The sequence below is a fragment of the Cyclopterus lumpus genome, chromosome 17 (genome assembly GCF_009769545.1).
Source record: "Cyclopterus lumpus isolate fCycLum1 chromosome 17, fCycLum1.pri, whole genome shotgun sequence".
In the NCBI taxonomy this organism is placed as follows: Eukaryota; Metazoa; Chordata; class Actinopteri; order Perciformes; family Cyclopteridae; genus Cyclopterus; species Cyclopterus lumpus.
Window position 1 is genome coordinate 16,458,901 of NC_046982.1, and position 19,301 is coordinate 16,478,201.

At 43.8% G+C, this 19,301-nt stretch overlaps 1 protein-coding gene across 1 annotated transcript; it reads left to right on the top strand.

Moving 5' to 3' along the window:
- Window positions 1-2,937: 2,937 nt before the first annotated feature.
- Window positions 2,938-18,887, top strand: LOC117747109 (TSC22 domain family protein 2-like). The gene is made up of 3 exons (XM_034556526.1): window positions 2,938-5,440; window positions 17,400-17,451; window positions 17,827-18,887. The coding sequence occupies exons 1-3, from the start codon at window positions 3,672-3,674 to the stop codon at window positions 18,142-18,144; spliced, it is 2,139 nt and encodes a 712-aa protein (XP_034412417.1). The 5' UTR covers window positions 2,938-3,671; the 3' UTR covers window positions 18,145-18,887.
- Window positions 18,888-19,301: the final 414 nt, after the last annotated feature.

Consider the following 19,301-nt stretch of genomic DNA (forward strand, 5'->3'; position numbering starts at 1 on the left):
CTCCGCACAATGAGCTCCCGGCGCTTTTATGGCAGCGGGCGGCGGAATAAAGAGGGACTTATCAGCTCAGCCAAGAGTCAACTGTCTGAGGGAATGTCGGGGTACACATGTAGGGAGATGAGGATTTACCAATTGAATCGTTTAGTCAACCAGTCTTGTATTCATTGAAGCTATTGTCATGTTGAAGGAGCAATGACAAAGAGTCTGCTACAGTGACTTAGTTCTGTTTGAGTTCTAATTGACCCAAACACACATCAGTATAGCAGAACATGTGGATTGCAACATAATTAATATAGATTTGGTCATGGATAGCCATATAAAGCATGACAAGTATCTCATTTATGGTTAATCGCCTTCATCAAATGTGCAATCACTGTTTGTGTCAAAGGGTTAGCGCTTAAAACTATTTAGATTTGGGGTTTTCATAAAGGTCAGAACAGAAGAAAACCAAAATAATATTTGATGGTTAAAAAGGTACATTTAGCAATTGATACCCCTCAGTTTTACACAGGTCCATTATAAACCAAACACTGGGGTTAAATAAAGTAAAAGTGTTATTCTATATTTAAATCAAGTCAAGAACAATCTCTCGACCCATCTTTTTCTTGATAAAACCAGGGATTTGAACATCCAGAATTACATTATCACGGCCACAAGAGTGACAACTTTATATTGGAAGAGCTGATGCCTGAACATGGTTAAGAAAGAGTCACTTAAACGTTTTCCCTGAATATTTTCTTCCAACATAACAAAGTTTGAACTGATACTATTTATTTGTGATAAATGGCTTAATAATACCAGAAGCAGTATTATCAGCCAGCTTTATAATACGTTGTATTACAGTACGAGTATGCCTTTTTAATCAAGTCTTTGGGTCAATAATTCACTTCTATTTTGTAGAACAATGATCATCAACAATAGACTAGTGCACTGTTTGAATTTGCATTTGCTATTAATATGCAGTCAAATAATTATTGGCATAACACAATTAGCATTAAGAGATATAAGCCATCTTAGATGGTGGCAAGTTCTTCGAAAAAGGAAAAAGAAACATGTTAGCCTTTCAAAGTGAAACGTTCTCTTTTTGGCCACCAGAGGCAGTGTTCTCTATGGTTTGTATACTGATTACTGGCAGAACTATGAAAACATGTCTTAAAACTGGTAGTATCTGAGGATTTTTTAGAGTTTCTTTGTTTTATAAAACTGAATCCATTCTGGATGATTGATTTATAGAGCATTTTAAATTGTATGCAAATCTATTCACACACTTTCTCAAATTTGTCACACTGTAGCCTCGAGTATTTATTTATATTTATTTATGTTGACCTTGTTAGCTAAAAAGCCTTGAGAGAGTTCACTTCTTCACCTCACCAATGACTGCACATGCATTGCAGTGCTGTGACTTAGTCATGCAAGATACATTCCAATATTTCTTGAACCACAGGTTGGTTATTCAACACAGTGCTTGCGAAATGCTTAAAATGTTTTTGTTCTTGATTTTTAAGGAATACAAAGTCATAGTGATCCCAGGAGTTTACTGCATGCTGAGTATGCTGTCTGATATAATACCCATGCATCAATAGACTATGGTTGAGTAAAGATTTAGAAAAGAGATTAGCTGAGTTAAAGGTCATGCAAATGCTTTGTATCAACCAAATTGAAACTTTAACAACTGGAGAACTATAAGCCAACGTTCTTTGCTCGTTACATTAGTAATCAAACACCCTCTTGGTAAAAAAAATATATATATAGGTTGTGGGATTGTTGCTGAGTTGTAGTATACCCTTTTAGTAGTGATATTTGTATGATACTTTCCATGACTCTATGAAAGTGCACACAAGGAATTTATAATAAAGCACCCTCAGAGAACAAGAACAATGGGATCATGTGATCTCTTTTTATGAGACTATACTGTAAAACCTCTACATGCAATGCCTCTGTAGGAGGATTATGATAACATCAGCTGGCATATACTGCAGCATACAAATAGCTGATGCATTCAAGTACATTCAAATAAAGTCTGATATTTATTGTTAAAAAAGAACAACTTATAGACAGTTCAGTATGCTATAGTAGTATTGTGATGGCTGCTGTGTTTTAGAAAGCACCCCAGGTGCGAGGAAAAAGTACGGCTCAGTTATCACTCCTGTCATTGTTTAGAAAAACGTGACAACCTAAAGTCAAACGAGAGAACATTCTTAATGGCATCAATTATTCACACAGGAAGAGCATACATGATAATGATAACCTCCATTACTATTTTAATCACTAGCTGCCATGACTACCATCTGGTTGTGCAATTTAATTAAACATAAATCAAGATATGATCAATCAAGGACACTATGACATAAGAGGGCCCCTGAATCAAATCTAATTTTAAAACCGTCATCTTATCAGCTTCTGTGGTGCTTATTTCTAAATTAATTATTTTAATCATCAAATCACCACTCAGTACATCTGCCAGTATGTATGGTATTCCAGCATAAAAAGACAGAAACAGGCTGATCAGTGATGAGTGAGATTATAGTGAGACAATTTCCCAGAACCCAAGTTGACGTCTTAACTTTGCTATTTATTTTCTTTGTATTTAATTGACAATAAAATAGAACTGAGAAAAGCGGAAAAATGAATAACAATAGAGTAGCTGGATCCAAACGTTTTCAACTAACTGCCTATTAATCAACTATTTGTTAAAGCAGCTCTTTGTGTCCCATTCCCCACATAAAAGGCACTTTCAGCTGGAGAGAGTCTATGTGATTATCCGGAGATTATTTGTGATGAGAACTTGAAAACTAGTGATGGTGATGTAATAGAAGTGGCGCCCACTATTTCCAGAACATTTCCACTTTCTCACTTTAATTTGTGATTCAAGTTTAATTCATCGCAGTGTTACTTTTTTTCCCGACGGTGCCATGAAGGCAGCACGAGGGGGAATTCTCAATCGCCTCGTACGTAAACATCCTTGCGCACACTGCCTACCCACCATGCAGCGCGGCCGCATACAACATAGCCATCTTGTCAAGAGTGACTGAGAGAGGGAGGTAACTGGAGGCGCTGTTTAGATTCCCCATTTGTTTTAAAGCTGGAATTTAAGAGCGTGTTCCTCTCTCGATCGCTGTTGAAAGTAAGTGTCGCCACCGGGTGACTTTAAGCTGCCGAGGTGAGTGGATACAAAGGACTCCTTTCGGGAAGATGTCTCGCATACTTGTTCCGACGTAGGGGGAGTGTGCAGCAGCCAGTTGGCTTGACTTGCTAGCTAGCTCAGAGAGTGGAGGGCTGCGGGCCCTCCTCAGCCTAAAGTAGGTCCTGCAGCTGGGCAACACACTGCGACAACTGCCGTTTGACAACCGCACGACCGGGACCTTCGCGGGCCGACCTGGACTGAGACGAAGCCGCGGATCGATCCTCCCCGGCAGCCGGGGTCGGTGTCTGAAGCCGCATTGCTGGACTAGACGACACGACGTGTTGCGTTACGGGCTAATGAAACGCAACAGGAGCCCGAGAGAGGAAGGGGGATGGCGTAGATTCATATTGATTACAGTCATCGTTAGCTGGGCCAAGTGAAGTAGATGCAATATTGCTGCTTAATATGATCTAAGCCCCATAGAAGCTCTTCCCTCTCTGAAGGAGGATACACTTAGCCGTACTGGACTTGGAATCAGGCTGTCAATATGTCGAAAATGCCGGCCAAGAAAAAGAGCTGTTTTCAGATCACGAGTGTGACTCAGGCCCAGGTGGCGGCTATCGGTGCTGCCGACGACACGGAGAGTCTGGAGGACCCAGACGAGTCCCGGGCCGAAGACGTGTCGTCGGAGATATACGACATGTCACGGCCCGAGTGCGAGCCTGCGTGTGGCAGAAGTTCATCAGAAGAAGCCCTGAATAACGTCGGAGAGCCGGAGGCGGTCGGTGTTATGGCACCGACACACATACCTCAAGCCGGTCAGTTGTCTGCGCTGTCGGGCAATCTCACGGGGGAGTTTCGGAAGGTGGGAGTGCCGAGCTCAGCTCCAGGACAGCAGCCGCCCGGGATCGGCCAGGCACGGCCCGGGGCAATGCAGCAGCAGCAGCAGCAGCCGGCTCCAGCAGCCGGCGCCGGTGTACCGGTGAACGCACCCCAGCCTGCTGCAACTCCACCGGCCACCTCCACGGTGAGCTGCACCTCGCGCTTCAGGGTCATTAAACTTGATCATGGTACCGGAGAACCCTTTCGAAGAGGCAGGTGGACTTGTACAGAGTTTTATGAGAAAGACTCTGAGGGCTCTGCTGGTACTAGAACTGTAGATGGCATTAGGCATGCCGGCGCAACAACACTGGACCCTGCTGCAGACAGGGACAGTGGGATTGGGCACACGGGAGGCTCTGTGGTGGCCCCGGCGACACACTCAGGTCAGGGCTTGGGCTCTGTGGCGGATGCTTCTCTCCCTTCGTCCCGCATGCATTCGGTGGAGATGCCACCTCAGCAGCCTCAAATCCACCATCAAAACTACAACGCCCGTCAACCGGGTGTTAGTGTGACTGCCACACAGAGTGCTTTCTCCGGCAGCAAGCCAGTGGGAGGTATTCAACCTTCTGCTCCCCAGAGCGTGTTGCCCGTCGGACAAAACGGCCTGCCTCAATCGGTGGTCCACATACAGAAGTCCCCTATCATGCCTCCATCAGCCCAGCCTACTGCTTACCCTCCACAGCAGCAGCATCCTATGGGCCACCACCTGACCAGCCAGTCTTCTGTGCTGCTGCAGAACCATACGGAGTACTATCAGCAGCAACAGCCCACTTCCATGCAGCCAGGGCTTTCCACTGGCCAGTCCCTCCCGGTGTCCAGCCTCTCTGCAGGACCACAGCCTGTGGGACAAGGACACCCTTCGGTCTTGCATCCAGCCTCTGGAGGTGCTTCTGTGCCCAGTCAGGTTGGAGATGTTGCAGGAACAGGAGGTGCATCTGTACCTACTGGACCGCCAGCTCCTGGCCTCCTGCAGCAGCAGACTGGAGGAATGGGGTCTGTCGGAGGCTCCATACTGGTTGGGGGATCCGCTTTGAGTCAGTATACAGCCGTTGGACAGCCTCAACCCCACGGTCTCCACCCTACATCCTCCGGTGTACAAAATGTGCCTGCCATCGCAGGAAGCTCCAGTGTGCCCACCACTGTGCCCAGTGCCTCCAGTGCAGCCATGCCAAATGTGACAACTTCCAGTTTGCCTCCAGGTCAGATACCCCACAGCAGGACTCTAGTGGCTTTGGGGATGCAGGGCCTCCCGGCAACTGGATTTGGACATGAGGGAGGTGGAGTGAAGTCAGAGGGTCTCGTCAACGCACATTCTCCTGTTGTCTCTGGGAAGGAACCGATGAAGCCCTTCATGCCTGAGAGCCTGCAGCTCGCCACTCCAACTGTCAACAGCCTGTTTGGAATCCACATACCTGTCGACGGGGATGTGGACAGGTAACAGTCTCTAGATCTTAATATAAAGTTTGTGAGAAATGATCTGCCCTGTTGAGCATCATCACTGTGCCTGTGCAACATAATACACACAAGTTGAACAAATCGACATTCAGATACTGTAAGTCTTAACTGTGCCTATTTCAGTGCACAGTAGGAGAGCACTCGTTGAAGCAGGCATGAGTCACAAGTAGGTCATCTAGTTTGTCAGATTAACAGGTTTTCCCCTTTTGTTTCAGGGAGGGAGGGAGGGGAGTGGGTAGTAGAAAGATAATGTAATGTTGCTTCTTACTCATTAGGGGCCTACGTACAGAAGTGTAGGTTACTCGAGGTGAACATCCATGGCAACAACCTGTTAAACGTGCACACGATTCCTGTAATATTGTGACTCACTGTGAATTTGTGTTGCAGATTTAATGTCTCCAACCTCCTTTTCCTCCCTCTTCCACTATCACCCTCCAGGACTCTGGCCTTGGCTGCAAACATCCACGATGTGTTGCTAGTTAGTAGAGTTAGCTGAGCTTTCTATTGTCCCCAGGTTACTTCTGGCCACTTGCTAAATGTGATGATTCTTTCTGGCAAGTTCTTTGTTTTCTTAGCGGACTTGTGGATGTTTCATCATGATGGACGTCAGAGATCCTGATATCCTCTGAAAGTGTACGTCACGCTGAACATTCAAACATATGAATATAACTCATCGGGGCTAAGATTGAAATATGGTAATATTGTTTAGGGATAATTCAATTATGTTGCATAGTAAGCGGCCAAATATGACTACATTTGTGTCCATGTGGGAGTCTTATTGTGAGTCATGGCATTCACTTCATTTCCTTAAGTAATCTCTCTCTGAATTCCTGAGTTTTAGCGCTTGGTCTCACTCGATGGCACACACGAGCGGAAATGACACCGTGCCTTTTTTAATCTCTGTTTCCATTTACAGTTTTACAGGTATACCATAATTATTGCAAAACACTGGCACTAATTGCTTTATTCACATTAATGGACAATTTCTTAAACAGTGTTTTTTAAAGTGTTTTGAGTATGTAATGCAAGTTTGCATTTATCAGTCTTTGAAGTTTATCTTTTTTTTTTTTTTCCTTTTCTGTGTCATCGTTGAAGCCAACCTAAACTAAGGCTTTAGAGTTTAGACACACCTAGGATAATGTGGCAGTGGTTTGAGGATCAAGTTTATGCACATACACTTATGCAGCGGTCCCGTTTACCTCATGCAGTATCATGTGCCATTTTAAAACATCATTTAGGTACCTATGTATTGGTTGTTCGAGGACCCAGCTCCCAGGCTGATAAGAGCAGGAGCCTCCTCCGACAGCTGGGCCCTATCAGACAGTGAGCAGTAGTCTTTCCACTGTGCCTCTATTCTGCAGATAAGAGACGTGACAGTGGGGTGTGTCAACCAACTGGGCTTGTTGGCTCTTTTCTTTTGCAATACAATGTGAGCTTAAGTAGTGTATGTTCTGTTTAGGGCCTTCTGAATGCGCTTAAATCCACATGCACACTCTCACTTCAAGAGCCGTGAACCAGTCATTTAGAGCCCGAGCGGCTTTGTTTGTTTTGTACCACTGGTGCAGCATCAGTGCTGCAATCAGTGCTTTGTACCCACCCCCAGCCACCCCCCCACCCCCTCTGGATTGACTGACAGACATGGCATGACAGTTGTTTATGTGCAGACAAAGTGCTGAATGACATGTATTTGCAGCAGCAACTGTGGTATGTTCAAAGAGATGGAGGAAGCTGCAGAGGGAAACTTGTTGCGCTTCACTTCACCAGGCATGTTAACTATGCTTGGCACAGCCACACCCCTCCCTCCCCAGCCTTTTTGTCTCTTGCTTAATTTCCATGTGTCCCCTGCACTTTTAATTTTTTTTTAAATTTAGTCTCTCACTGCCCTACCCACCACACAACAAAACACTTGTATCCTCTCTTTAAATGGACTACTTATGTAGCTATAATCTGCACAACACAGAAAGCTATTGTACGTGCACTCCGTTTTGGACTGCATGTTGTAGACTTTCCACAGCTTGCACAACCTGGAAAGAGCTCTTGGCCATGTGGTCGCCCCTCAAATGATTGTTCCCATCTTCCTCCATCTTGTAGTTTTTCACTGCAAGTAATTAAAGCAAAACAGTGGAGATATAGACTACTGAGTGACGATGTTGTTCTCATACTTGGAATATGATTCCCTCATCTTAATGTTTCCCAGATGGCTTCAACAACTGAAGGCGTAAAATAACTCTGGACTGTCATAATGTCTTTGTCGAGCATTAACGGAGGAGTTGCTTTTTTTTCTCCTTTTTTTTATGTGCGATAAATGTATTTCTTCTGTAGACTGTGTGTTATTGAACTCACGCTGGGGAGGTATGGTTTATTGTCCTCGCGGTAATGGTAGCTTATGTAATATTTGATGAAGGCGGTAGGAGCGGGGAGGGATATAGTGGAGTGGTTACTGCTAACATGAATTGAGAGACTTGTCTGTGTGGGTGGATGAGGGGTGTGTCTGTGAGAGGGGATGGGTTGACTTAGTGTGCTTGTGTATGTGTGCACAAGTATCCGTGTTGGGGGAAGGGGCCACTCGAGGAGGAATCGAGGTAACACTTCAAGAAATTCAATGGACATTAACGGCATACTCATTTCTTTGTAGAGTGCGGGTGTATGTGTGACACACAGAGACAACATGTGCCACCGGGTCTTTCCCTCCCCTAAGTGACCTCTGGTTTACTGCTGTATCCTGTTTTCAGTCCGAGTCCCTCGCACCGATCTCCACCTTTTTTTTTTTTTTCTTCTATTCATTTAATATTCCTTAGCTCGCTCCCCACTTCCGCACTGAGGCTCTCTGGTCATATTATATGACATTTTGTGGGCCCATTTTATCCAGAGTGCCTCTCGGAGGAAGAAGTAAACACATCTTTGGCCAATAGTAACCCGAGTTCTGAACCTGGCTGCCATCATTCATGCTGTAATACTGCGCAGTACCCTTAAAGGAGCAATACCTGTGACTGTGCGCTTTGTAGTTTTTGATTTAAAACAGTTTTAAACGGAAAGGTGTTTTTATATTCAACAGCACCCTCCCCCCTCAGGGTCTTTAGCAATAATGTATTTATATTTATTTCTCTTGCCACAAGTTGTTCATCCTTGTGACCCCTGTCTTCCCTCAGCCTTCAAGCTATTTTCAAAAAGCAAGGTGTATTGTTTTGGTTGGTCAACACTACTAGCGTGTAGGCTTTGCTTCCGCCATCACCCCCACCACCTCCAGCCCAGGTATGGAGGCCCTCCATTGTTCTGACAAGCAGAAGAACGTCACCATCTCCGCCCAAGGTTTCCCCGGCCTGTTTCACTGTGGATGTGCTGCACTGCGCTGCAGATAAGCTGAGCTGAGAATATGCTCGCTATCTTTTTTTTGGGAAAGTGGTACTTCAGTAACTTGAAGGATTACAGAGACTCACTGTTCAGCTGTTTTGTTCTTCTGGCTTTTCACCTCCATAATTTTTCAATAATTAATTTATGACTGTTGTACTATTTATGTTTTTTTTGTAATTTATTTACAATTTCTCAAGTAACTTAGAGGTCAGTTAATTTCATGTCAACATCTACTTCAAAATGTAGGTAAGTCACTTTATTAGATTTCATGCAACTCCCTCTAGAGCCACAAAGGCTTTATACAACTTTCCCCAACACCGGTAAATACATTTATATTGGTGAAATAGTGCGAATGAAACGATTAACAGTTAGGCTTTAGGTTTCAGTTGAATGCCTCCCACTTCCTGTCCTGCTCACCCCATTTTTTTGGAAGTTGGCTGCTTAACTATTGTTTTGATTTTCACCGAGATCCTGGTCAAATCAAAATCCTGGTATCTAAATAAGAATCCTTTGATGCTGAACAAGTGCTTGCTTGCTGCCTGCATTCAGAACACAGTAAAGCAGCTTAGGTTTGACCAGTTTCCACACTGATAGTTATTGAACATGTCGTGGGAGAGAAAGGGACTTTTTGGGGGAACTACAGCCTAGCATCAAGAAGTTGAACTAGATATCTGCGGTCGTCACGGGGACATCGTTCCTGGGTGTCCCGTCACTAACCAATGCTAGGGGGATGTTCGCATCCAATCTCCCAATAGCCTCTGGTGGCCATGCTGTAATCACACAATGGCTCCAAGTCGTCCCTGCTCTCCAGCTCCCTCGTGTCCAACCCAAAACCTGCTGAAAGAAACTCCCATTAGGCAGCTGGAATCTAAATAGTTTCGACCTACTTTTGCTCTGGCAGATGGATGGATGGTGCAGAGAACCTCATGAGCACCAGCAGTGAGAGATTTCAATGCTACTCTCTCACCTCCCTCTTTACACCCCCGGAATATCAGTTACTCTAGCTGTTTGTCTACTGCCGGCCCGCTTTCCTGCTTAATAGGAGGGTTTGCACTGGAATTAGCCTTGCTTTGTCACTCCTCCACTGGAAATACAGGAGAAAACATAAGCAGTCCCTAATCGACCAATCGCAGCTCTTGGGCGATGCATCAACACCTTGATGCGGAAGGAAACTCTGTGATAACACTTTTGTTTTCTGTGTACACCCCCCCCCCCCCCCCGTTTGTTTTCTCGTGCTCAATGAGTTGGCACATTGAAGGAAAAGCCATGTGACGTGCTCCAGCTCGATGTGTGACATCAACCAGCAAGAATGCACTCAAAAGGTTATTTTAGTCTGCGGCCAGGTCATACATTTGCTTTCGGGCAGTATCTGGCAAAGCTTGAGCATGTGCAGCCATCGTTTTGGTTTGCTTGTTGTGTGCTTTGTTGAAAAGAGGACTTTTTGCACATGCGGTATGTATGCATGTCTGGTAGGTCACCCCCTTGTCTTTCTGTCGCACACCATACTCTGGGTTTATGGGGGAGACGGCATGTTCACCAGCGCTCAACACAGTTGGTTTACAAAGCCGGGCTTTCATAAACGGATATTGACATGTTAGATTTCAGAGTTACAAAGAGAGCCATTGAGAGCCGAGTGTTTGCTAATTGAAAACAAGGAGTGATGACTCCTCCGGTTCTTAACCTCATTCATAAAGAGGTTGCTGGACACCAAGCCACCTTATTTCAGACCATAGCTGGTTTACACAGAGCTCTGAGTTGTAGCTCCTGAGAAAAAGGAAAAACAATGGCTTATCTGTGGAGGTGTGTATCTGTGGTTTCTGTAGGGCCAATGCCCACAAAGTAAAAATGAAGCAGAGGCATAGGCAGAGTTTTATGAGAGTGTTTAGTCATGAGGTAATGTGACCAAGGGAGTTTGTGCCAGCGATTTCTAGGAAAAGAGACTTGGCCGCTGTAACATTCACACATGCTGTAAAACAACTCCTCCTTCTGCATGCGTGTAACTCTGCCTGCGCTGGCTTGTGTGAGTAGTTGCGTATGTGTGCATATGCTCATGTCACTGCATTTACATTTGTGTGAATGTGGGAGAGAAGCAGTTGGTTATGAAAGGCACAAGCCTGGAGCAGATTAAACGAGTATAAGTGTGATCGTTTGTTGGGGTCAGAGTGGGGATTTCCTTTCCCTTCCCCGAATCTATCTATCTGTCTGTCTGTCTGTATGGAACACAGTGTACTTGTAGCTAATGATCATGATCAGCAACACAGTCATTGCTCAACACGGTAAACAACAAAAAAGGATGTATATTTTTCAGCTGATCACCAGACGTAATGGCCGATTTTAGTTGTGTGTTTTTGTTGCCAACATACTGTGAGGAAATAGCCTGAGGGAGGCCCTTAAAATTTAAGAAGCTGTTCCCACCTTTGAACACACATTCCTGCATTGAGGTCACGACTCCCTTTCACCAGCCACTTTGCTTTACTCTGTTCAAATGTCCCGTATGTGTTTTTTGAAAACAAAGCGCTTTTTTTTTCGCCACCAATTTACCCGCACGCACGAGCGAAGGGGTTTTCTGAGGGGGGAAAAAAAAGTTACATAAGGAAACATTTCTAGGACTTTAGTCTGCTTTCAATGTTTCAACTCTTCCCTATCTCTGTCTTTTCTCTCTTTCCCTGAAAGTGTTTGACACAGGAACCCCTTCAAGGTTTTCTACCAGGCCTCCCAGTCTGGCAGCAGATTAAGGGACTCAAAGGCCCACGGTGATGGGTACAGTACTATACTGGATCGGACTGGACAGGCCTGCAATCGTGTAACAACATGTGTTCAGTAGAAGTGAGCTTTTGCTTTCTGCACGTGAGTTTGGAAACGAAGCCCGAAAGCAAGAGCAGGATTGGCCAACAGACTTCCCAACAACATCTCGGCCTCTCTGTAATTTCTCTCCCAAAGACGGCCTCTGGGGCTTCCTTTGACTGTCTGTGTCACTTAAACATTCTGCTTTGTTTAATGCCTGGGTGTTCCACCCGTTGGGCCAGAGTATCATCTCCATCGTCTCACGTGGCAGCTATTTGGCAGCTATTATCTCGGGGTGCGGAGACGAACCGTTCCCTCAAAACAGATTTAGAATCGTCTTTATTGGCCGAGAATCTGCATGTGCAAATAATTTGACTCGAATATACAAGCAAAATCAAATTATGGCTGCAACTGATTATATTTATCATTTATTTAATCAATTTTCTCATCATCAATCATATCGTCGGATTTAGTCAGGCCAATACGATCCAATTGCAGTTATGGGTGCATATGTTGGCCGATATGTCAAAGAAATGACATTAGTATTAAGACTTGTTTGTTTTGTGTATATATTACAAATCAATGTTGGCCTCAAACATTCAGTATGGTTAGGGATATTATATAAAACCGCTTTTATCTATTTATTAATGCAGTCAATTGATAATCAAATAGTTGCCGTATCGTTTTTTTGTCGATCAATTAATTGACCAGACATTTTAATTATGTTATTTGAAAGTACCCAAAGAAATTTCCCCAAATTTCCTTCCGAACAGTCCATGAAATATAAATGGATGAGTGAGGCTGAAGTGAGTGTGCCTGTCACACGGGACCTAAATACCAGTCCGAGGACAGCCGGCGACCTTTTAATCATAGTTTCATTTTAAATTCATCATTGAGCTATTGAAATGATGAATGACACCAACATGTGGACTCTGCCCGTGTGTTCATAGAGACACGACAATGTCACAGAGAGAGGGTATGAGGCCATTTACTAAAATGAAAAGGGAAGCACATGAAACCATATCTGAGTGACAGGAAATGAAACTGTTTTTAGAGAAATACAGAACTGACACACACACACACACACCATGCTTTTGCTGCCTCGGCTACATTTATTTCACTTTATTGGTGCAAAAACAGCTATTTAGTCTATAGAATGTTGTATCCAAAAGTTTAAATGAATGTCAAAATGAATTAGTTTTGCCTCTTCTAATTGACGATAAAAAGAAACAGAAGACCCCCCCCCCCCCCCCCCCACACCCTATTCAGCCTTTTTGTGTACTTATTTTAAAATGTAGTTTGCTTATTATATGTTCAATCATACCAGGTTCCACGCCACAATCTTATCATGCGTGTTTTTTGATCTTGATATCTTGGGTGCAAAAGTGTAAACGTCAAAACGAAAGCCTCCATCACTTTTGATGCTTTCGCTCTTACTCGTTTATTGTTTGCTGGCTGAGTGCCAATGCACGCACAGCCATGTGATATGGTGTGTCATAAATGGTGAAAGTTGGCAGCTCTTGGTCAAAATGAAAGTCCATTTATTCAAATCTGATACGAGTGTAAGAAAAAGACGTGCGCTCTAGTTTTGGTGTGGATTTCACCGTCAGCTGGCGCCGCACATTCACATTACAAACCCACAGCTCGGGTAGAAAAGTAAAGTCCTAGATTAATAATGACCATGATTTTAAAGTTTTAAAAATAGACGTATGCATGCATGCATCACAAATGTTCAGGTGAGATTGACTCGTTGCACCTGTTGTCCTTGGGAACATGACGAGGCCTCGCCTCTTCAGCTCCTGTCTTGTCATGTCTGACAACGAGTGAAATGAATTTTTGCTTTTTTAAAAAAAAAATGTTTTACTGTGTCGCTGAATGCAAACTTACTGCGCTCCAATATTCCAACAATGATAACTCTTCAATGTCCAGATGAGTTATTAGCCCCCGCTGCTCCACATGCCCATGCTCCATATAAGTGTACACTTTTCCTCCGCTAATGGATTTCTTTTATTGACGTTCCTATTTTACGGCTCACATTGTTAGGGGAACACCGGCCTCAACCCGGAGCTTCTAAACATCAGTGCCGCTAATGGAGGAGGTGAAGTTGACCGAGGCGTCGGTTGCACAATCGGTGGCAGCGTAAGATCAAACCCTCGTTAGCGGTCTGGTTTATTTGCGCCCAGCCCTTAGCCTCCGGTGCCTGACCTTACTCGCATCAGGAGTGATATACTGCTTGCTTTGAGGAGGAGGAGGAGGAGGAGGCGGCGGCTTTGCTGTCCATTAAACAGGTTTTGTTTTTAAGTAGGGCACTCGGTGAGTTCTTGGCTTTGACATGAACGATGGAAGCTTCAACAAGATTGTGTGCGTCAGGGTCGGTGCTCAACCTCCCCCCCCCCCCCCCCCCCCCCAAGTACGAGATGTTTGAGGAGGTCCTACCATGTGCGCCAGATGGTGTCCTAATATGGTTTTGACTTTATTGTTATTCCCTGCTTGCGTCAATCTAACTAGTGAAGTAAAGATTAGCCGCCCCAAAACCGTCGCGACTTAACCAACTCGTCGTCAGCCACTTTGAATCCTGGAAGCCGAACTGCTTCACTGTGAAAAAAAAACCTACCTATCACGCTGAGAAGCAGCAGTTTAATGCGCCGTTGATGTTTTTTTGTTTTTTTCCAGTCTCCGTGGTTACAAACTCATCACTAGCCGGTCACATGACCCAGTGAAAGTACTCTGGGGTGTTTTAAAAAAAGTTTTCCTCTCGTTTTATTCCCCGGTTTGATCTCATCCCGCTCGATGTTGCCTCCACTGAAGCCAGCTGGAGGAATGCTTCATGTCCCTGCTTTATAGGCAGTGAGGTCATTCAGCCGTTGGGATGAGGAGAAACGACAAAGCATCACTGTCGAGCTCGGACGACTAAAGAGCTGAAATGATTAGTTAAGTAAGTCGACTGGCAGCAAAGGATTTGCAACAATTCTGATTTTGTTCTTTGTAGTAAACATATCTTTGGATTTTAATGGTTCGGTTGGATTATATGCGCAATTTGAATACATCAAACTCCATTCACAAATGTCTGATGTAGACCAGATGATAAGTTACTTAATAATAATCAGAATGGCCCTTTGTTGCCCATCCAGAAACACTCTTGTCTGAATCCTCTTCGGCTGCCTTTACGATGTCTTAGCAACGGCACTCGTTCCTAATTCGTTCCATCTGTCTCATCTCTGGTTTACGTTGTCTTTTCAGAGAGCATTAGTCAGATCACGTAACCCAGACGGCCGTCGCTGAATACCCTCCACATTTTAATTTTTTTATTTTATTCATTTATTTTGCAGGGACAATGCACACTAATCAACAGTAGGACTGTAAGTGAGCCAGAGAGGCTAATTTCCATCTGCTGTCCCTGGCCAGATGTTTGTACGGCAGCCTAAAATAACAAAATCTCAAAATAAAATGGAAATAAAATTCATAGACAAACTGACAACAACATATAAACAAAACCAATACACAGCAAAAAGGATCTGAATGTGGATGGTTAGTACGACAGTCCCTCGTGACGTTCGGGCCAAATATTCAGTTGACGACACAAACTGTTGCATTGTTTTAAAAGAAAAAGAAAAAGCTTTACTTCATTCACTCATATGCACACTTGCAAACAAAAGACCATGACAAGAATTCAAATTACTTCATTACAACTAATAATTATTGTGCATTCTCTTGATATAAAGCTGTCTCTTATCGCATTTTCTGTTTGCTGTGGATTTGCAGCTTACGAACTGAATTCCCATCTCTGCTTTCTTGGGCTTGGTTGGATGTGGGGGAAAAAAAGGAATTCATACCATTTTGGGAAAAATAAAGGATGAGGTTAGACTTGTTAATTGGCCGTAAAAAGGGCTAAGGTTGGGCTATAACTGCATAGTAACTGCCATGTTGTACTGCTCCAGAGTGTTTTGTCTGAGGCCCATTGTCTGAAGGCAACAAGGGTGTAGCCCAGAGAGTCCATTCAGAGTCTGTACTTTACGGACTGAGATCCCTCTGGATAACAGCAGGAGGGCCTCATCTAAATTATACACGTTTTTTTATTTTAACAACGTTTGGTTATGCAGCCATTGGTGGGGCGGGAGGGGCGGTGCGTCACATAATGTGGTCCATGAGGGAGAGAAACTGATGCTAATGAGTAAGTATTGACTGCTGAAATGTGCATTCTTGTTTGTAATTTATTTCTCAAAGCGATGGGTGTGTTTCTGGGCCGAGTGACACCATGTGGATCTTATTTAACAGATGTCCGCTCTGTTTATTGTATGATGTACTTGCACGTAGCTCATGTTAGACATTGTCATATGTGACGGGGATCAAAGGGGAGGACTGCACTGTCACTCAAAAGTTGTGAGTGACGTGTGTTTCATAGCAGCAGAGGTATCGGGGACATTCCTTCCCTGGTGAAGCCCGCTGATGGCAATCTAGTAAGAGCTTCCTCCGGCATACAATGGATGGTGTGGAGGAACAGAACACTGTATCCTCAGCAGGAGTCTGGAGTCAGCCTGGTGTCTACTCGCAGGCATCTTCCTGCCGCGTGTTGGTATTTGTTGTAGACGTAAACCTTCCTTTAGGATTCTTTATTAGAGCCCGACCGGTTCAAGAATATATCAATATGCCGATCATTATTGGTGCAAAAAAAAATAAAAAATACTGACATCGGTTGATATTTTTTTTTTTTTTAAATCAAACTATTTTTTTTAATAGCTTTATTAAAGAGTTTTGACGAAGATATTTACTAGTTATACAGTTAGAAAGAACAAGCTTTTCGGTGCCCTCTGGTGGAGAATCGATTTCATTGCCTTAAACGTACTATAGCTTTGACATTTCTGCACTTAATATTGGCTGTTCAATATTTATGCCAGGCTGGAGGCTCTAGGGAAGGGGGGGCAATGTTGGTGAGTCTGAAACTTTGGTCCAGACTGCAATATTACGTTGTCTGAGTTTTCAGGACATTGTGTACAGACGCCCGCCCTGTTGATGTTGATGAGGTTTTGTGTGAAAACTATCGGATGGGTAATTTTAATGAGAATTATTTTTAAAGCCTCATTTTAATGAATATTATTTTATTATATTATTTATTATATCTTTTTTTTATTTGTATTTTCTTTTTAAGAATGTAACTGTTTATTTAACCATATCTGAATGGATTAATTTAAGTTACTGTTGGTATTTTGTATGCGTGCGGTCCTGGTCCTGGTCCTGGTCCTAGTCCTAGTCCTCCAGCAGCGTGGTGTCGGTGTTTGCTCTCAGCGTGAGACCGGCAGAGCAGCGAGGCCAGACTCTGGAGCCTCCAGCAGTATTTGAGTTTCTAGGGAACCTGCATGATTCTATCTGAATTTGCCGGGAATCCCAGCCTACATCCTATAATAACAATAGAAATGGCAAATCCTCGCTCTGCTGGTCTCATTTACTTCTGAAGGTCATATTAAGGCATCGGTACGAGATCGAGACTGTTTAACAACCAATATGACCACAGTAACTTTAACCAAGTTAACTGTGTTAATTGGCACTATCAGGCTTCCGTACAACAGTAACTGCGACGTGAGTCAAGTGGGCGGAGAAGAGACGAACCCTTTATTTTTTTTTAAATATATATTTTGATATATAATATGTCTGGCATTCCTGTGGGGATCTGATAGCGGGTCATTCTGTGTCTGCTTTTGCCATCAGTTGGGGGAAAATATGACTCACTCTCTCTCTCCGGGAGGTTTGGAATCCAGAACTGAGATTTATTCTAACGTGATAACTTTATGTCTTGTCTTTTTTTCAGGGCCTCGGGAACCAATGTTGCTGCCATTGATAATAAAATTGAACAGGCAATGGTAAGTAGTCCATTTTCCGTGGATCATAAACAGTAAAATGGTGTCACTTTTTTGTATGTATACAGGGACCAGAATTTATTCATGTGTACTCTACTGTCTGGTGCTGAATTCAAGTAATTTGTCTTCACCTTTCCTCTTTATATTTTTGGTTATGCAGACATCCAGCTCTCATGTCTGTCTTGACTCATTGTCATGTTTTTATTTTAGATTTTTTTAATAGTCAACTAGAATGAACACATGAACAAACTCAGCCTTGAGCTTTAACCGATGTCCGTGAAGCCTGCTGCATGTTAGAACATGATAAATCAGCTGCCTCTGGTCGGGTCCTCTTTTTTTATGTTGTTGATTCTGATGCACATTTCACGTCACTTGCAGGACCTGGTGAAAAGCCATCTGATGTATGCGGTGCGTGAGGAGGTGGAGGTCCTAAAGGAGCAGATCAAGGAGCTGTTTGAGAGGAACTCTGTGCTGGAAAAGGAGAACGCGGTGTTAAAATCTCTGGCCAACAGCGAGCAGCTGTCTCAGCTGCCCGCTCAGCCGGCTACCAGCGCCGGCACCATGCAGCAAGGACTCAGCCAGCCTCAGCAACAGGCCCAGCCTCCGCTTCAACTTCAGCCGCACCCCCAGCTCCAGACTCAGCCTCAGCTCGATCCCAGCCAACAACAAATGCAACCCAACGTCACCTCCGCTTGAAGTGCATCTGCCCTGCTTCACAAAGAGTCTTCTCTACAACTTATTACGAATCGTGTATGTGAAATTAAAAAGAAGAAAACAAAAAAACAACAAAAAAAACCTGTCTTCTTAGCCACCAGCTTGACCACAAGAGCGTGTGTGTGTGTGCGAGTGTGTGTGTACTGTGGGCCTTTCCAGTGTTAATGCAATCATCGAGAGAGAAAGTGTGTGTGTGTGTGTGTGTGTGGAGAGACAGTATCAGGGAAGGTCGGGGTGTTTGTTTTCATCTTGGATGGGTTCCCGGAGTGGTCGACTGCTGGGTCCAAGCTCGTGGACACAATGTCTTTTCTTGGACCAGGCCCGAGCCAGACCAGTTCGTGATCTGAAACCTGCTCAGACCGTGGATGTTGGAAAGGGAGGGGCTTCAGCTCACAGAAGGGACAAACGGGAGTGATTGTCAAAAGAGCGATTATTTTTTTAATAAGATAATTGAGTGGGGAAAAAGGGGTATTTTAGCCTTGTTTTATGTCGTAAGAGAGTCTGTTTTTCGGTGCGCCACAGTTACTTTTACATCAAGTCCAACTCGTGCATCATTATTTTGAGTTCTACTGTTAAGTGTTTTTATTTATTACAGGGCTGCTATTCTCAAATGAACAATTTCACAAAACCTAACAGTAGCCCAGTGGCCCGATTCTGCTTCTCCTCCTACAGTGTTTCAGATTCTCCAGGGGCAACGCTTCGTTTTAAATTGTAGGCAAAAAAAACAAAAACATCTGACAAATGTTTAACACTAACTCAAATTATACTCTGCAATTGCCAATTCATAGCTCAAGTCGAGATCCAGTATGAATGTACGTTTTTGTATAATATAAAGTATTAAGAGCCTTGATGGGTGACACTTCACCCGTTGACATCAAATCTTAATGTGAGCCTGCAGAATTTGATTAAATTCTGTTCATTTTATCTAAAAGTGAATTAGTATTGCCATCAACCCCCTTTTTTTTTTCCCCTTTCTCCCAATGTTTTTCCTGAGGGGGCCAGGGGGGGAAAGCTGTGAAATCATTCAACCTACTTTGTAACCAAAGATGCAAAGCTGTGTAAATTGATTTTTAAATGCACATGCATTTTTTTTTTTTGTTACTTCCTCCTTCACAACATTTTGTTGCTGTTCAGCATGT